Below are 14,282 nucleotides of genomic sequence, written 5' to 3' on the forward strand. Positions count from 1 at the left end.
GGAAATATAGAAATCTTAAGCATATGGTAGCCGTATACGTTATAACCAGAGCAAAGAGCAAAATTCTTCCCTGTTTCTTAGCTCTTCCTTCTCTGTTCACTCTCTCTCTGGAATCCACTCTCATAGCTTCAACTAGGGTCTCTGTTAATAGATCAGGTCTCTCTTCCTGAGAGGTCGCTGTCAGACATTTCCTGGAAGATGACCAGCACCTCCAGTTCTGCAGGTCTTCAGCTTCCTTAACCACACTCTCCCTGGGGCCTCACAATTTATATCTGTTTTCTTCTTTTGACACCTCTGTTTCTGTACACAATGCTGCCACTCTCCCACTTACCCAGGTTTGAGCCATCTGGTGCCTTTCTTGTCACTTATTATCTCAGAGCTCTAATAAGCTTGTCATAATCTGTAGGATTGGTTGAGTTCACCCATCCATTTCATTCCCATTGCCACCACCCTAAAGCAGCCTCGTATTTTTTATTAGAGCCACGACTCTTGTCTCTATTTTTGCCTGTCCCTCCTCCAGTGCATTTTGTATACTGCTCTCAGATGAAGTATAACATACTACCATTTCCATTGCCTATTTATTCACCAAATATTTGTTTAATCGTGTACTGCGTTAGGTGCTGGGATATACAATAATTTTGTATGAAGTGGACATCGTCCCTGCCCTCAGCAGCTCACAGTCTATTTAGGAATATAGGTAAAAAACGTTTACAAGCAAGCATGTAAACAAACTCTAAATCATGTTAAGTGCTATGAAGGAAACAAGGTAAGTAATAGAGAATACTGGGAGGAGGATTAGGGCTACATTTCCTTTAGATGGTAACATCATCAAAGGCCCTTATAAGGGGTGATATTTAATGTAAAGCTTGAAGGATGAAAAGAAGCCAGCTTGAGGGTGAAGGGAAATGTTCCAAGTAGAGAGGTCCAGGGAGAAAAAAGCTTGGCATGTTTGAGAAGCTGAAGAAACACTATGTTGCTGGAGCCACAGTAGTTGAGTAGTTGAATGAAGATATGAGTATCTTGATTTAGGTTTGGAGAGGTAGACAGGAATCAGATCATTCAAGGCACACTGAGGAGTTCCCCCCCCCGCCCCCCGCTAAATGCAGTGAGAATCTATTGAAGAGAATAACTTCATTCAACAAATATTTACTGAATACCTATTATGTGCCAGACACTGTTTACAACCCTTGAGATATGGCAGTGAACAGAACAGAGTTCCTATAACAGGGAGAGTAAGGTGTTTGCAAGTTTGGAAAAAATGCAGGCAGTAACTTCTCATCTCCCTTTGCCCAAGAGATGTTGATACTCACTGCAGCGTCAGAGCCATCACTACTCAGATCCAAGTGCTGGCATTACTGGTGTATGTGGCCAACATCTGACTCTAGCTACCTCTATATACTGCCCTGCTTTTATACAACAAGACATTTGATCAGGAAGGTGACTCAGTAGCATAGAACCTAAACGTTTAGGGTGGAGTGGGGGATGGAGTCAAGGACGAGGTGGCAGAAACTCCTAGATAACCAGAGCCACAGGGACCTCTCGATGTCAGTGCCCTCTACCAGAGCATGTGGCTGTTTTGAAGCTAAGTTGAGTTTATACCTCTTTCATACCACCTGTGTGGCAGTCTGGTTCCCCTTACCCAAAAGCATGGTGTCCCAGTTACTGACTCACCTCTGACCTGCACTTTTCCAAACTAGGACTTTGTAACACTGGGTAGTTAGAACACAGTAAAATGAACACAGTAACACTGCTTAGGCCAAGAATGCAAAAAGAATGCTTTGTTTGTTGGTTTCCATCCCCAATCCAGTTGTCATTATATCACTGTTAATGAAATAACTACCCCATTATACAGTTCTGAGCCAGGAGCCTCTGCAAAAACAATGCCAACCTATTTCTTCTAAGAGCAGCATTAGTGCCAGCACAGGACTATTTTGCCATAAATGGGAGCAGTGGGCAAAAGACACATTGCTGATCTGATGCCCTTAAGTCTCTGGGTACCATTTGAAAGGCTTTCCCTGACCTCCTGAAATAATAATGCATTTTTTTTCACTCTTTACTCCTTTAACCTGCTTTATTTTATTTTTTTTCATAGAACTGACCACTAACTGACTTATCTCATACCTGTTTCTTTCTTGTCTCTCGTTAAATGTAAGCTCCATGAGAGCAGGAGCTCTGTATCCCCGGCACTCAAGCCCAAGCCTGGACAGTCTCGACAAACATCTGTCATGTAAAAGAATGGTCCTCTAGTGACCATCGAGGTTTCAAGGACTGCTGTACTGTTAATCACCCTTTTCTTTGCTTCAGAGAAGTTGTAAAAATGCTTTTATATTACTGAAAGTCTTTTGTTTTTGATAAGCAGTTTTTATTTACTGTTATCCCCAAAGTGTATGTATGCTATAATCCTTAAGGACAAAAGGGACTGTGACATGGTAGAAAGAGCAAGTAGTTATTCACTTGGTAACTGCCTGTATGATCTTTGAAAGATAAGTCTTTCTGGGCCTTAATTAGTTCAGTGGACATAATAATAATAATGTTAGCCCCTGCATTATTGAGAATTAGATGAGATACATGCCTTGTAGTGTGTGGCAAGTAGGTGTTCAGTTAATATTAGTTCTCTTCTTAGTGAGAGAATCTGTTTCGTGATTTCTTCAGGGGGAAGTAGACTAGTTGTTACTATTATTATTTTGGCTCTAAGCAGTTTTATAGAATAGAACATTTTGTGGGCATTAAACTGTTCATCACTCCAAGTTTTCTTTGAATCATTTTAATTTACACAACTTTATTGTAATCTGTGACACAAACTGGACCTCAAAGAAACTGCTAACTACTCTTCAGCTCCTTAATTTCAGTCCCATTGGTTCTGAACCCACAAAGCCTTAATAATTTCTTAGCTGAAGGAATTCACTAGCCAGTTCTTTGCAACTGTAACTCTTTCTGTAAGTATTCTAATTTTTACGCTGAAGAGAATGCTGTAACATGAAGAGAATGCTGTAACACTTTGTAACCACAGCATTGGCTTTCATTTAATCATAAGATCTTAACGGAGTTTTTGTCCTTTATGTAAATTTGAGGAGGCTTGGCATTTGATGGTTATTGATAGCCACACAGGAGTTTTTCAGGTGGAAAAATAGGTTGTCTCTTGCCCTTTTAAGGGAAGGGGTAGGAGAGAAAGTTAAGTTGTTATATGTGTGAGGTATCTTTTACTTATGTTAAGGATGGTTGTGAGACAAACAGTGTGAACAAAGGGATAGCCCAAAGATAAGGGGCAGAAAACTTAAGACCTACCTGAGTTTGTCAACTTTAACAAACAGAAGAGAAGATGGGATGAATAAAGCTTTGTTCTTTGTATTAAACTTGGCCTGCAGACATTGAACAGAGATTTACCTTGCCTAAATAAGTAAACTATTAGATGTCTTCTAAGTATATAATCTAAACACATCAGCAAAGATTTATTGACCTTTCCTGTATTGCACAGCACTCTGAGCTTAAAACAATTTCTTCCTTTCTATGGTTGTTATGGTTAAAAGTACGATTCTAGCCTAAATATAGTAAATACAAGCCAACTTTCTGAGGAAGAGCATATTACCCATGGGAAGTATAAAATACTATGAATCTTGCAATTTGATACAAATATTTTTATTTCCAGTTTTGCTCCAGTGACATTCAGACTCTAATAGTTAGAGGTATTTTGATCAATTGTTTCTTCTAAAAGCTTCTAGCAGGGATTGATTATCCTTGCTAATAAACTGGAGAAGAATAAACTAAAATTTGCCTAGGTTGAAATTAAGCACACAGTTCTTAAATTCAAATTTGACCAATTTATGTATTTATTAAGAGTAGTATTTTGAGCAAATGGAAGAATAGCTGAGTTTGGATGTTAAAATAGGCCCACCTGGCTGCTCTACATAAAAATGGTTTCTTATTGATGGCTAGGAAATCTGATTGGTTTAATGTATGTTAATTGGTTGTTTCTCTTGTTTCTTTAATCCTTTCTTCCTATGTGTCAACTTTTTAGCCTATGGAGCAGAAACTGATCTGGGAGTTTAAATTAATCTTACAATTGAATGACTTTTTGTCACTGCTTCAAAAGATAGCAGTGGTTGTATTCTATTGTATTTGGTAAATAATATAATAATAAAATGGGAGTATGAAAATACTGTTTTGGTGTTTATAACCAATATCAGAATGCTACATTTAAATTTTTATATTCCATTTTTGAATAGACTATTTTTTAAGAGCAGTGTTAGGTTCACAATAAAATTGAGAAGGAGGTACAGAGGTTTCCAGTATACCGCTTGCCCTCACACGTACATAGCTTCCCCATTATCAACATCCCCCACCAGAGTGGTACGTTTGTCATAATTGATGAACAAGTGTTGACCATTATTATCACCCAGAGTCCATAGTTTACATTAGGGTTCAGTCTTGGTGTTGTACATTCTATGGCTTTGGACAAATGCGTAATGATGTGTAGCTATCATTATAGTATCATACAGAGTAGTTTCACTCCCACAAAAATCCTCTGTAGTCCACCTATTCATCCCTCCCTCTCTCCCTAACCTCTGACAGCCATTAATCTTTTTACTGTCTCCATAGTTTTACTTTTTTCAGAATGTCATATAGTTGGAATCATACAATATGTAGCCTTTTCAGGTTGGCTTCTTTCACTTAGTCATGTGCATTTAAGGTTCCTCCATGTCTTTTCATGGCTTGATAGCTCATCTTTTTTTTAGCACTGAATAATATTCCATGGTCTGGATGTAGTACAGTTTATCCATTTGTCTACTGAAGGATATCTTGGTTGCTTCCAAGTTTTGGCAGTTATAAAGAAAGCTGCTATAAGCATCTGTGCGCAGGTTTTGGGGTGGAGGTAAGTTTTCATCTCATTTCGGTAGATACTAAGGAGCTTGATTACTGGAATATTGTAAGAGCATGTTTAGTTTTGTAAGAAACCACCAAACTATCTCCTAAAGTGGCTGTACCCTTTTGCATTCCCACCAGCAATGACTGAGAGTTCCTGTTGCTCCACAACCTCACCAGCATTTGACGTTTTCAGTGTTTTGTATTTGGGCCATTCTAATATGTGTGTAGTGGTATATCGTTGTTTAAATTAAAACAACGATGGCAGTTCTCTAATGACATATGACATGAGCATCTTTTCACAGGCTATTTGCCATCTGTGTAAGCTTTGGTGAGTTCTGTTCAGGTTTTTGGCCCAGTTTTTAAATTGGGTTGTTCATTTTCTTGTTGAGCTTTAAAATTCTTTGTATATTTTGGATAATAGTCCTTTATCAGATGTGTCTGATAAATATTTTCCCCTAGTCTATGGCTTGTCTTCTCATTCTCTTGAATATTCTCTTTTTCTTAAAAATGTTATTTGGCTTTGAGGAAATCTTCTAAACGTTTTTTAACTTATGCAGATCAATCATAATATCATAAAAGAATTTGGCCTTTTAGAAGCTCATGTTTATGTTCCAGATACACAAAGCATTGATACTATCAGTTTTTCCTCTTCAGACTTTGAGATTTAAATTTGCTTTTCAGAAATATGAAGTGAAATTCGAAATTATGCCTTGGTAAATTTTTCTTCTTTATAGCAGCCATTTATACCAATATAAGGATGTGGCAAATGAGCCATGAAGAACATACAATCATTATCCCATTGAGAAAACACTCATAAAACTTCTGCTTCCCTCTTTATCTTCCAAAATATGATGAAATAACTGATTTAATAAAAACCGCTGGAAAATGCTAGTACTTAGAATTCCTGTATAGAATAGTGCTCCACTCATCAGAAACACATAGGGTTTGGTAATTTAATAATGATTTTGTTTCTCTAAGACACAGAATTCTAGAGGCTGAGAGTTTGTTTGGTTTTTGTTTTGTTTTTTTTTTTTTTTGCAGTACGCGGGCCTCTCACTGTTGTGGCCTCTCCCGTTGCGGAGCACAGGCTCCGGACACGCAGGCTCAGTGGCCATGGCTCATGGGCCCAGCCGCTCCGCGGCATGTGGGATCTTCCCAGACCAGGGCACGAACCCGTGTCCCCTGCATGGGCAGGCAGACTCTCAACCACTGCGCCACCAGGGAAGCCTGCGCATTTTAATGAGAGTTTTAATGACAGTAGTCTAGTTTTCTCATTTTATAGCCTGCTTTAAAAAGAAAAAAAAATGTATCTTATGTTAAAATATACAGTCAACATATTTTATAATTCTGTAATTTGTTTATTTGCATACAGGCGGAGGTAGGATGATTTAATCTTTTAATCAGAGGAGTATATCTAAGAATCAAGTCTTATCTTACTCCTCTCCATTGTTAAAATGCAATTCTTTGTTCTGTGTCTAATTGGGTTTACAGATAGTATTTCCAGACCTTAGTTATTATGTTAATTCACTGACTGCTTTCATTGAAATGGATCAGATTTCTGGCAAACAAACCCACTGTCCTTCCTAACCACTGTTTTCTTCTCTGTTCCACAGAGTAGTAAATACTAAGCTTGAAATGAGGGGAGTCAGCCTAGAGTGTGAAATGGAAAGAGAAGCAGTTAAAAAATAAGGAAGCCAACAGAATTTAGGAGAACAGGGAAGAATCTATTAAATGAATTGAGTTTTTGTTTTTTTGCCCTAGAAACTTTAGCTTTTTAACGAAGAATAACACATGGATTGTGGTTTTTAATCACAATCCAGAGCAGATAAAGTTTGGCTGATGTAAATAGGTTTCTCGCTTTTTTTTTTTAAGTCATATTAAGTAAAGAAATATATAATATGGCATTTTATGTTTTTCTTAGGTATTTTAGATATTTGCTAGAGCAACCAAAAGCTTAGAATTAAAAAGGAATCCTTTATTATAAGCAAAAGTTTACTTACATGAGTCTTTTTCAATTGGAGATTAATGCTACAGTGTACTATGGCCTATTGCTGGAAAGTACAAGTAAGTACCAGTGTTACAGTACTATATGTTGTTCTAGGAGAAAATAGGCAAATGTTTTAAGTATAGTTTTATTTTATTACTACTTGTAATCTAAATTTTATAAAGTAGAAATTACTGTAAGTTAAATATTTGGAAAATTATATTAGTATTTTAAGAACTTTTATCCATGAATTAATAAAAACAAAATTGCATTTAAAGACGCGAGACATTGATTATATTGTGTGATTGCTCCAAAGCAGAGTAAAACCTAAGAATTTAATGCAGCCTCCTCTATTTGTATTTGTATATTAATATGAACATACCTACATTTTTTATTAAGTATTTTTGTATGGCTGCAAAGAGATAAATTGATACTGGTTTTTTGCTATTTTTATGATGATGATATGTTTTCAGTATAACAGGACAGAACATTACTATGCAAAAAATTGCCTGTACTTTGGAGGGGGTATAAATTCAGAGTCACTGGCAGACCCACAGATACCCTCATGTTTTCCCTATCCTGAAACCTGAAATTTATCTGCTTCAGATTGACAGTTGAGAATTAAACTGTTGGATTAAATTAAAATTAAATTACTACATCACTAGAATATGAAAATCTAGTCTTATTATAAGAGATCTTCAAGTCTGCATCTTAAAAAATGTTCCTTTATAATATGTCTGCTCTCACTTTGTGAACACGGTTATTTTTAAATTGTGTTCTATATAAGTGTGTGAAGTTATATTCTTACTGAAATTTAATTTTAGCAGCATCCTTAAGGATAAAAAGACTTCTCAAATAATTCTCATTATTTTAGCATTAGTTTATCTGAAGCGCTTTGTGTTCACAGGAAGAACAGGCAGCAAAATTGAAAGCTGAGAAGATCAGAGTTGCCCTAGAGAAAATTAAAGAGGCACAAGTGAAAAAGGTGATATTTGGGCTTTTTCTTGGTTTGGGATTTTTATCTGTTTTACGGATTTATGAAGAATTGCCTTGTTTATGTAACGTAGCTCTAAGATATAGCAAGCTATAGAGGGGTATTTCTTTCAAATACATTTTTCACATGTATTTTTTTGTGGATAAAATGCATTATAAAAGAAGTACCTTTCTGGTTTTAAATTCTAAAAGGGTAAAACAAAATAGTCTTATTATAATCTTACCTGTTATTTTAATTTTTAAAAATGCATTAAATTTATTTAGTTAGGTTATCTAATACCTAATTTTAGAGTATTTTTCTTGCATAATAAATCATCATTTGTGTTTTAATTTATATTTTAGCTAAGGACATTACTCAGAACATTACTCAATATTGGAAGAAATTTCTAGAATGCCTGTTTTTTGGTTTGTATTTAATTTCCTTTTTTCCTACTATAGCTGGTGATTAGAGTCCACATGTCTGACGATAGTTCTAAAACAATGATGGTGGATGAGAGGCAGACAGTGAGACAAGTGCTGGACAACCTGATGGACAAATCTCACTGTGGTTATAGTTTAGACTGGTCTCTGGTGGAAACCATCTCTGAGTTACAAATGGGTTAGTAGTATCATTGCTATAATTACTTTTTAATTTCTATGTAATTTCAACAGTTTTCATGTTGATAAAAGCAACTTGAGACATCTTTATACTGTATTTTTTTTCTATTATATAACCCTGGCCTTTTTACATTGTTTTTTTCCCCCCAAGTGTTTTGACATTTCTTTGAGTGCAGTATCATTTCCAGTTCACTTTAGATTTTTTTTTGGCCAGAACAAAGTTGTTCTCTTTTTTTAAGTAACAAAATATTCTTTTCCCTTCAAATAAGAACCAAATATATTGAACACACTTACTAAAGACCGTTACATTTATTCACATTTGTACTGAAGTCTTTATACCACCATTTGACTTTCAGGGGAAACATAAAGCACATCTTATTTTTAGCTAGATGTACTAAGTCTTAGTTTCCTATGTTTTGTAGTTTGGTATGGTGTTTTCTAACTTTAAAAATCCCTCATTTTTTATATCATCTTTGACTCTTTTAAAAAGTGTTCTTTTTGTAATATTGTGTGATTACAGAAACCTCGCAATAATTATTTTATTAGGCTTTATTCAATCAGTAATCAATTTCAACTTGCTATTTTGTTTAAAAAATGTATTTGCATTGCTCTTACTACCTATGATATCTTTAAATATTTCACAGCAGTTTCCAGAGAAATAAAAACTTAATTATTAACACTTTTCTTTCAGAACACACATACACAACCCCCAAAACTAAACCATAAGTTAGAAGTTTATTAATATGTATAAACATGTATTCTAATAATACTTCCCTATAACTATTCTTAGAGAATTAGAAAGGTTTGAGTTCATAGATATAGTGTCACCATACACAGAAAATGTTTGGATGATAGTTTTTAGAATATTTCCATGGCCATAGTTAAAGATCCATAACTATCATTTAATCATATTTGGCACAGTGATTCAAATATAATATGTAGTCATTCAGTACTTGGTGAATGAATAAAAGAAAAGAAAACAAGGGACTACTAAGAGCCCAAAATAAGATGGTGGAAACAAACTATGACAAATGTAAATCATTCAATTAAACAACAGAGATTATTAGAAAGGATGAATGAACAAAATGCAAGTGTTTGCTGTTTACAAAAGACCTTTTACCTAAAGACACAGAAAGATTCAAAGTAAAAGGAATGTGGAAAGACACTAACCAAAAGAAAGATAATATTAACTATGTTATTATCAGGCAAAATAAACTTTTAGCAAAACGCATTACTAGAGATAAAGAGAACCATACATCTTCATCAGGCAGGTATAATCATTCTAAATTTTATCTAATAATAGCATTAAAATTTATAAAGCAAAAGTTGACAGAACTACCAGGAGAGATTCACAAGTCTACCTTCATAGTAGAAACTTTTCATCTAAGAATCTTTTCAGTGATCAGTATAATCAGGCAGACAAAAATGAATATAGATATATTTAGAACACTAATAACAGGAAAATATGCATTCTTTACAGGCAGAAATGGAGTATTTCTAAAAATTGATTCTGGTATGAGGTTATAAGCAGCTCTCAAGAAATTTCAAAAAATCATTATCTCTAGAATATGTTATTTGAACATATGTTCAATATATAGGACAAGTTCTTTGATTCCTAATTTGGAAATTAGAAAATACATCTCTGTTTAAATTTAAACAAAACTCATAGATCAAAGAAGAACTCATCTTGGAAATTTTTTGAATGACAAGAAATGAATGCTGTTAGAAGCACTTAATACCAGAATTTATGAAATGTAACTAACATGTTGGTGGTTTTTTTGTGTGTGTGTGGTACGCGGGCCTCTCACTGTTGTGGCCTCTCCCGTTGCGGAGCACAGGCTCCAGCCGCGCAGGCTCAGCGGCCATGGCTCACGGGCCCAGCCGCTCTGCGGCATGTGGGATCTTCCCGGACCGGGGCACGAACCCATGTCCCCTGCATCGGCAGGCAGACTGTCAATGACTGCGCCACCAGGGAAGCCCGCATGTTGGGTTTTTTTTAAGGGTGGGATGGGCAAAGGCTGAAGGCTGAAGAAGACCTTGAAGTCAGAAGACCTAGATTCTAGTCCTGATCCTTCCATGTAGCAGCTGTGTGACCTTTGCTGAAGTCACTTAACACCACGAGGGCATGTTTCCTTATTTGAAAATAGAGGGAAGACTAGATAATCTCTCAGGGGTGTCAGTTAAGGGTTTTGCTGTGAATTACTTCACAAGGTTTCTTGTCTTTTATGCAGTTCTGATGAATACTAACAAAATACTGATATTTTATTTTGGGACAGAGAGAATCTTTGAAGACCATGAAAACTTGGTTGAAAATCTTCTGAATTGGACAAGAGATAGCCAAAACAAGCTTATATTTATGGAGCGTATAGAAAAATATGCACTTTTCAAAAACCCACAGGTGAGACTATAGCTTACAGAGGTCAGGATTCTTAAATGTTCATATTATATAATTCTCTGACTGCTAAGTTAATAGAGTTAAAAGATTGGTAACCACCCGGTTGGAGCATTCACTACTGCCCAGGTGGCAGGCCTCAAAGAAGTTGCCAGTTCTGCAGAGCCAGATGGGATGAGCCTTTGGAGAAGCAGGATTACCTCCAGGGGGTTACCAGGTTTCTGTTCTCTCTAATTCAGAGCCGTTTTGAGCTGTTTATTTGGTGAGTTCCTTATCCCTCAAAGGAAAGTACTTGCATATTTAAGTTTCTCTACTTTTGTCATTTATCCAGTTGACACTTTGATTTATTTTATTTTTTTGAAAACCCAGTAACCTTGATTGTAAATGGTTCCACATTCTAATATATGTTACCTTTATCTATTTAGTATCTTTGCTTATTCCAAAATAATATTTGAGTTAATCCTTCCTAATACCCAAATAGTTTATAAAAATCAATAGGTGAGAGAAAACAGCCCCACTATAAAAAGTAGTAATGAGAAAAATAGTAGCAGTGTTAAAGTTATTGAATAGTTATCCTTCAGGCAGCTTAGTCATGAAACATCTTTACTGGGTATTTTTAGTGAAGAATACACATTTGGGAATACCAACAGATCTTTTTACGGATGATTGTGAAAAAATGTTTCATAAGGCTGATAATTAGAATTCAAATTTTAGTTGAGTCAAGCAAATGAGATCATGGTAGCCTCAGAGAATTTGGGATTTAGATTAAATTTTCTCCATCTGGATCAGTTAAACTCAGCATATTTTAAGGTAATTTGCCTTACTTGTTGTACTTAATAATTTGTAAACCTTTAAGGTCCTGTAAGTGTAGCTTTCATTAGATATACAAAAACATATTTGCTAGCTGTTGCATGTAATATCACCTCAGGATTTGGGGGAGGGCAGTTTACGGAATAATTCAAGATAAATGGATAAGGTAAGGAGGAGGTCAGTGTTAAGCATTTCCGTGAAGATCCCACGAACAGGTTGCTTTTCAAAGGGGTGTTCCCCTCACTCTGTGTAGGCAGGAATCAACACAGGGTTTCTGTGTCTCTAGAAGAAATCATATACATCCCTGTGCCAAGGGAATAGCAGAGTGGGTTTATCCTTTAACTTTCATCTATTCATTTTTCCAGAATTATCTTCTGGGAAAAAAGGAAACAGCTGAGATGGCAGATAGAAACAAAGAAGTGCTGTTGGAGGTATGACTTCCTTCCCTCCTTCCCCTTTTCCTGCACATTATAATATTTCAAATATTAAGCACCTTTTTTGAAGTCCAGAATGTCAGTGCTCTATATTTATAATTACAGTCGTAAATAGGGAAGCCTATTTTCTTCCATAGCCTGTTGGAGAGAGTTCAGCTGTGTGAACATTAGAACACCGAAGAACCTTGTAAAACTTATTATTTTGCCAGGCAGTGTACTAGTGGGCTAAAAGGAGTTATGAGCTTTTAGTAGCTGACAAGTGGGAGAAAAGGCTGGTCATGAAGGATGTGATTGTACTGTTTTATCTGCTTACCCAGAGAGAAATTTGAGTATAGTTAGCTACTTACAAAATATTTCAAACCTTGGCCTGAAATAACTCAAATAATTTTAAAAATCATAATGATTCTTTTTAAAAAATATATACATCTCTTTATTTTGAAGAGTAATAAAACAAATTCAAACATAATTGAATTTTTGGTTTTTGCTGATTTTAGAGAACTAAGGTCGACATTAGTATGTTTGAAAATCTGAATAAACTCTTATTTAGCAACAAGGCTATTAGGAAGATGAAGATCAGCACTAAGCTTTTCATAGGGATGCTATAGCTATAGTTAAGAAAAGTACTCTGCATAATTCCTAATTGTTTTTTTTGTTTTGGGGAGAGAGAAATTAATTCACCTTCATGTGTTCAAGTTTAGTGAGGATTTCTACTTTTCCTTTACTAAATACATGATTGATTTTTTAAATTAAATTTTTATCTAAGTATAGACATTAGAATCCAGAATTTTGAGTTTGTTTATATTCCTTTCAACCTAGTATTAAATATTCTTTGTTTTAGAAGTTTTGGTACATTGATAGTTTTTAAACTGTGAAAGTGTAATCATTCATTTAGCATGTTGCTTTCTTTTAAAATATATTCCTATTTAACGTACAGCTAATCGAAATGTGTTGTTAATTTGGAGAAAAATAAAGTCTAATGTTTATGTTAGCTCTGACACTTTGATTAAATTTAGTGTAACTATGCTGTTTATAAATGCATTTAAGTACCTTTATATGCAACTCAGTTGACATTTCACCTTAGTTTCCTCAAAACAATGTTAGGAAAAAGTTCTTAGGGATTGCCATAGTCGTTCCAGAGTAAAGCCATGTAATGTTTAGAACAGAAAGTTCTAATTGAGGTAAAATTAGCAGCATGGTTTTTATACAGAGGCATTTTGGTTGAATCACAGTGTCATGCATTTCACAGGGGTAAACACAACTTTGTTCTGAGAATCTAAAGATCGTGTCTTTCCAAATCATCTTCTTCTTTTAGGAGTGTTTTTGTGGAAGTTCTGTAACTGTACCAGAAATTGAGGGAGTCCTTTGGTTGAAAGATGATGGCAAGAAGTCCTGGAAAAAGCGTTATTTTCTCTTGCGAGCATCTGGTATTTACTATGTCCCTAAAGGAAAAGCAAAGGTGCGTCCCTTCTGCTGACTTTTAGCTTCCTTATTATGCTGATTGATTTTAATTTGTAGTGAGCATGCTAATAATGTGATCTAGGCTCTGATTTGTTTCAGCTCATGTACGACACACAAAACATTGCTTTGTTTATTGATCTATTATAAGAAAGAAGAAACCTGAAAATGTTCACTCTCTGCTCATTAGTTGGGCCCATCTCGATTCTCTTGGCAAATTTGAAATCATGCTTTTATTTCTTATTTTTGGAGCTTCTGCCAGAGTCATTTTTGCTTGTTATTGTTCGGGGGAGAATACCTTTCTAGGATTACAGGCGTTTCAGCCTTGCTTAGGTAATGTGCTTCTGCTAAGGGCCCCCATAGTAGCTGTCACTTCTGTGCTTACGGGGGGCCCAGCACTGCAGAAGATCTTTACAGGGTAACCTCATCCAGTGTTTACCACCATCCTGAGAGGTACATGTTGTCGCCCCTGTTTAACTGGCGAGGAACCCTGACTTGAGAATTGCTGTACTTGAGATACGCACTACAGGCACTGAGCTACATGATATCTCTTGTTCTTTCCAGAGAGCTCTATCATACTGTATTGTATTTAATATAAATACTATACTATATTTAAAGTCTCTTTAAAGTGCCATCCTTTCCAAGCAAGTCATTGTTTCTTATGAATGGCAAGACAGTAAGTGAAACGGACTGCCTTTTTTGTTGCATCATGGATTTAAAGAAGAAGCATCTGCAGAGAATCTCACTGTCTTGT

General features: G+C 35.6%; 1 protein-coding gene across 6 annotated transcripts in view; it reads left to right on the forward strand.

The window, feature by feature from the left end:
* Positions 1 to 14,282, forward strand: part of RAPH1 (Ras association (RalGDS/AF-6) and pleckstrin homology domains 1) — a 98,509-nt gene that overhangs the window by 64,541 nt on the left and 19,686 nt on the right. For all 6 annotated transcript variants that reach the window (XM_060301971.2, XM_060301970.2, XM_030854124.3 and 3 more), the window contains 5 exons: positions 7,755 to 7,832; positions 8,279 to 8,438; positions 10,714 to 10,835; positions 12,005 to 12,070; positions 13,386 to 13,529. In XM_060301971.2, the coding sequence (XP_060157954.1) occupies positions 7,755 to 7,832; positions 8,279 to 8,438; positions 10,714 to 10,835; positions 12,005 to 12,070; positions 13,386 to 13,529 (570 nt within the window). The remainder of the gene's footprint in view (positions 1 to 7,754; positions 7,833 to 8,278; positions 8,439 to 10,713; positions 10,836 to 12,004; positions 12,071 to 13,385; positions 13,530 to 14,282) is intronic.

The sequence above is a fragment of the Globicephala melas genome, chromosome 7, assembly GCF_963455315.2.
Source record: "Globicephala melas chromosome 7, mGloMel1.2, whole genome shotgun sequence".
NCBI classification, from domain to species: Eukaryota; Metazoa; Chordata; class Mammalia; order Artiodactyla; family Delphinidae; genus Globicephala; species Globicephala melas.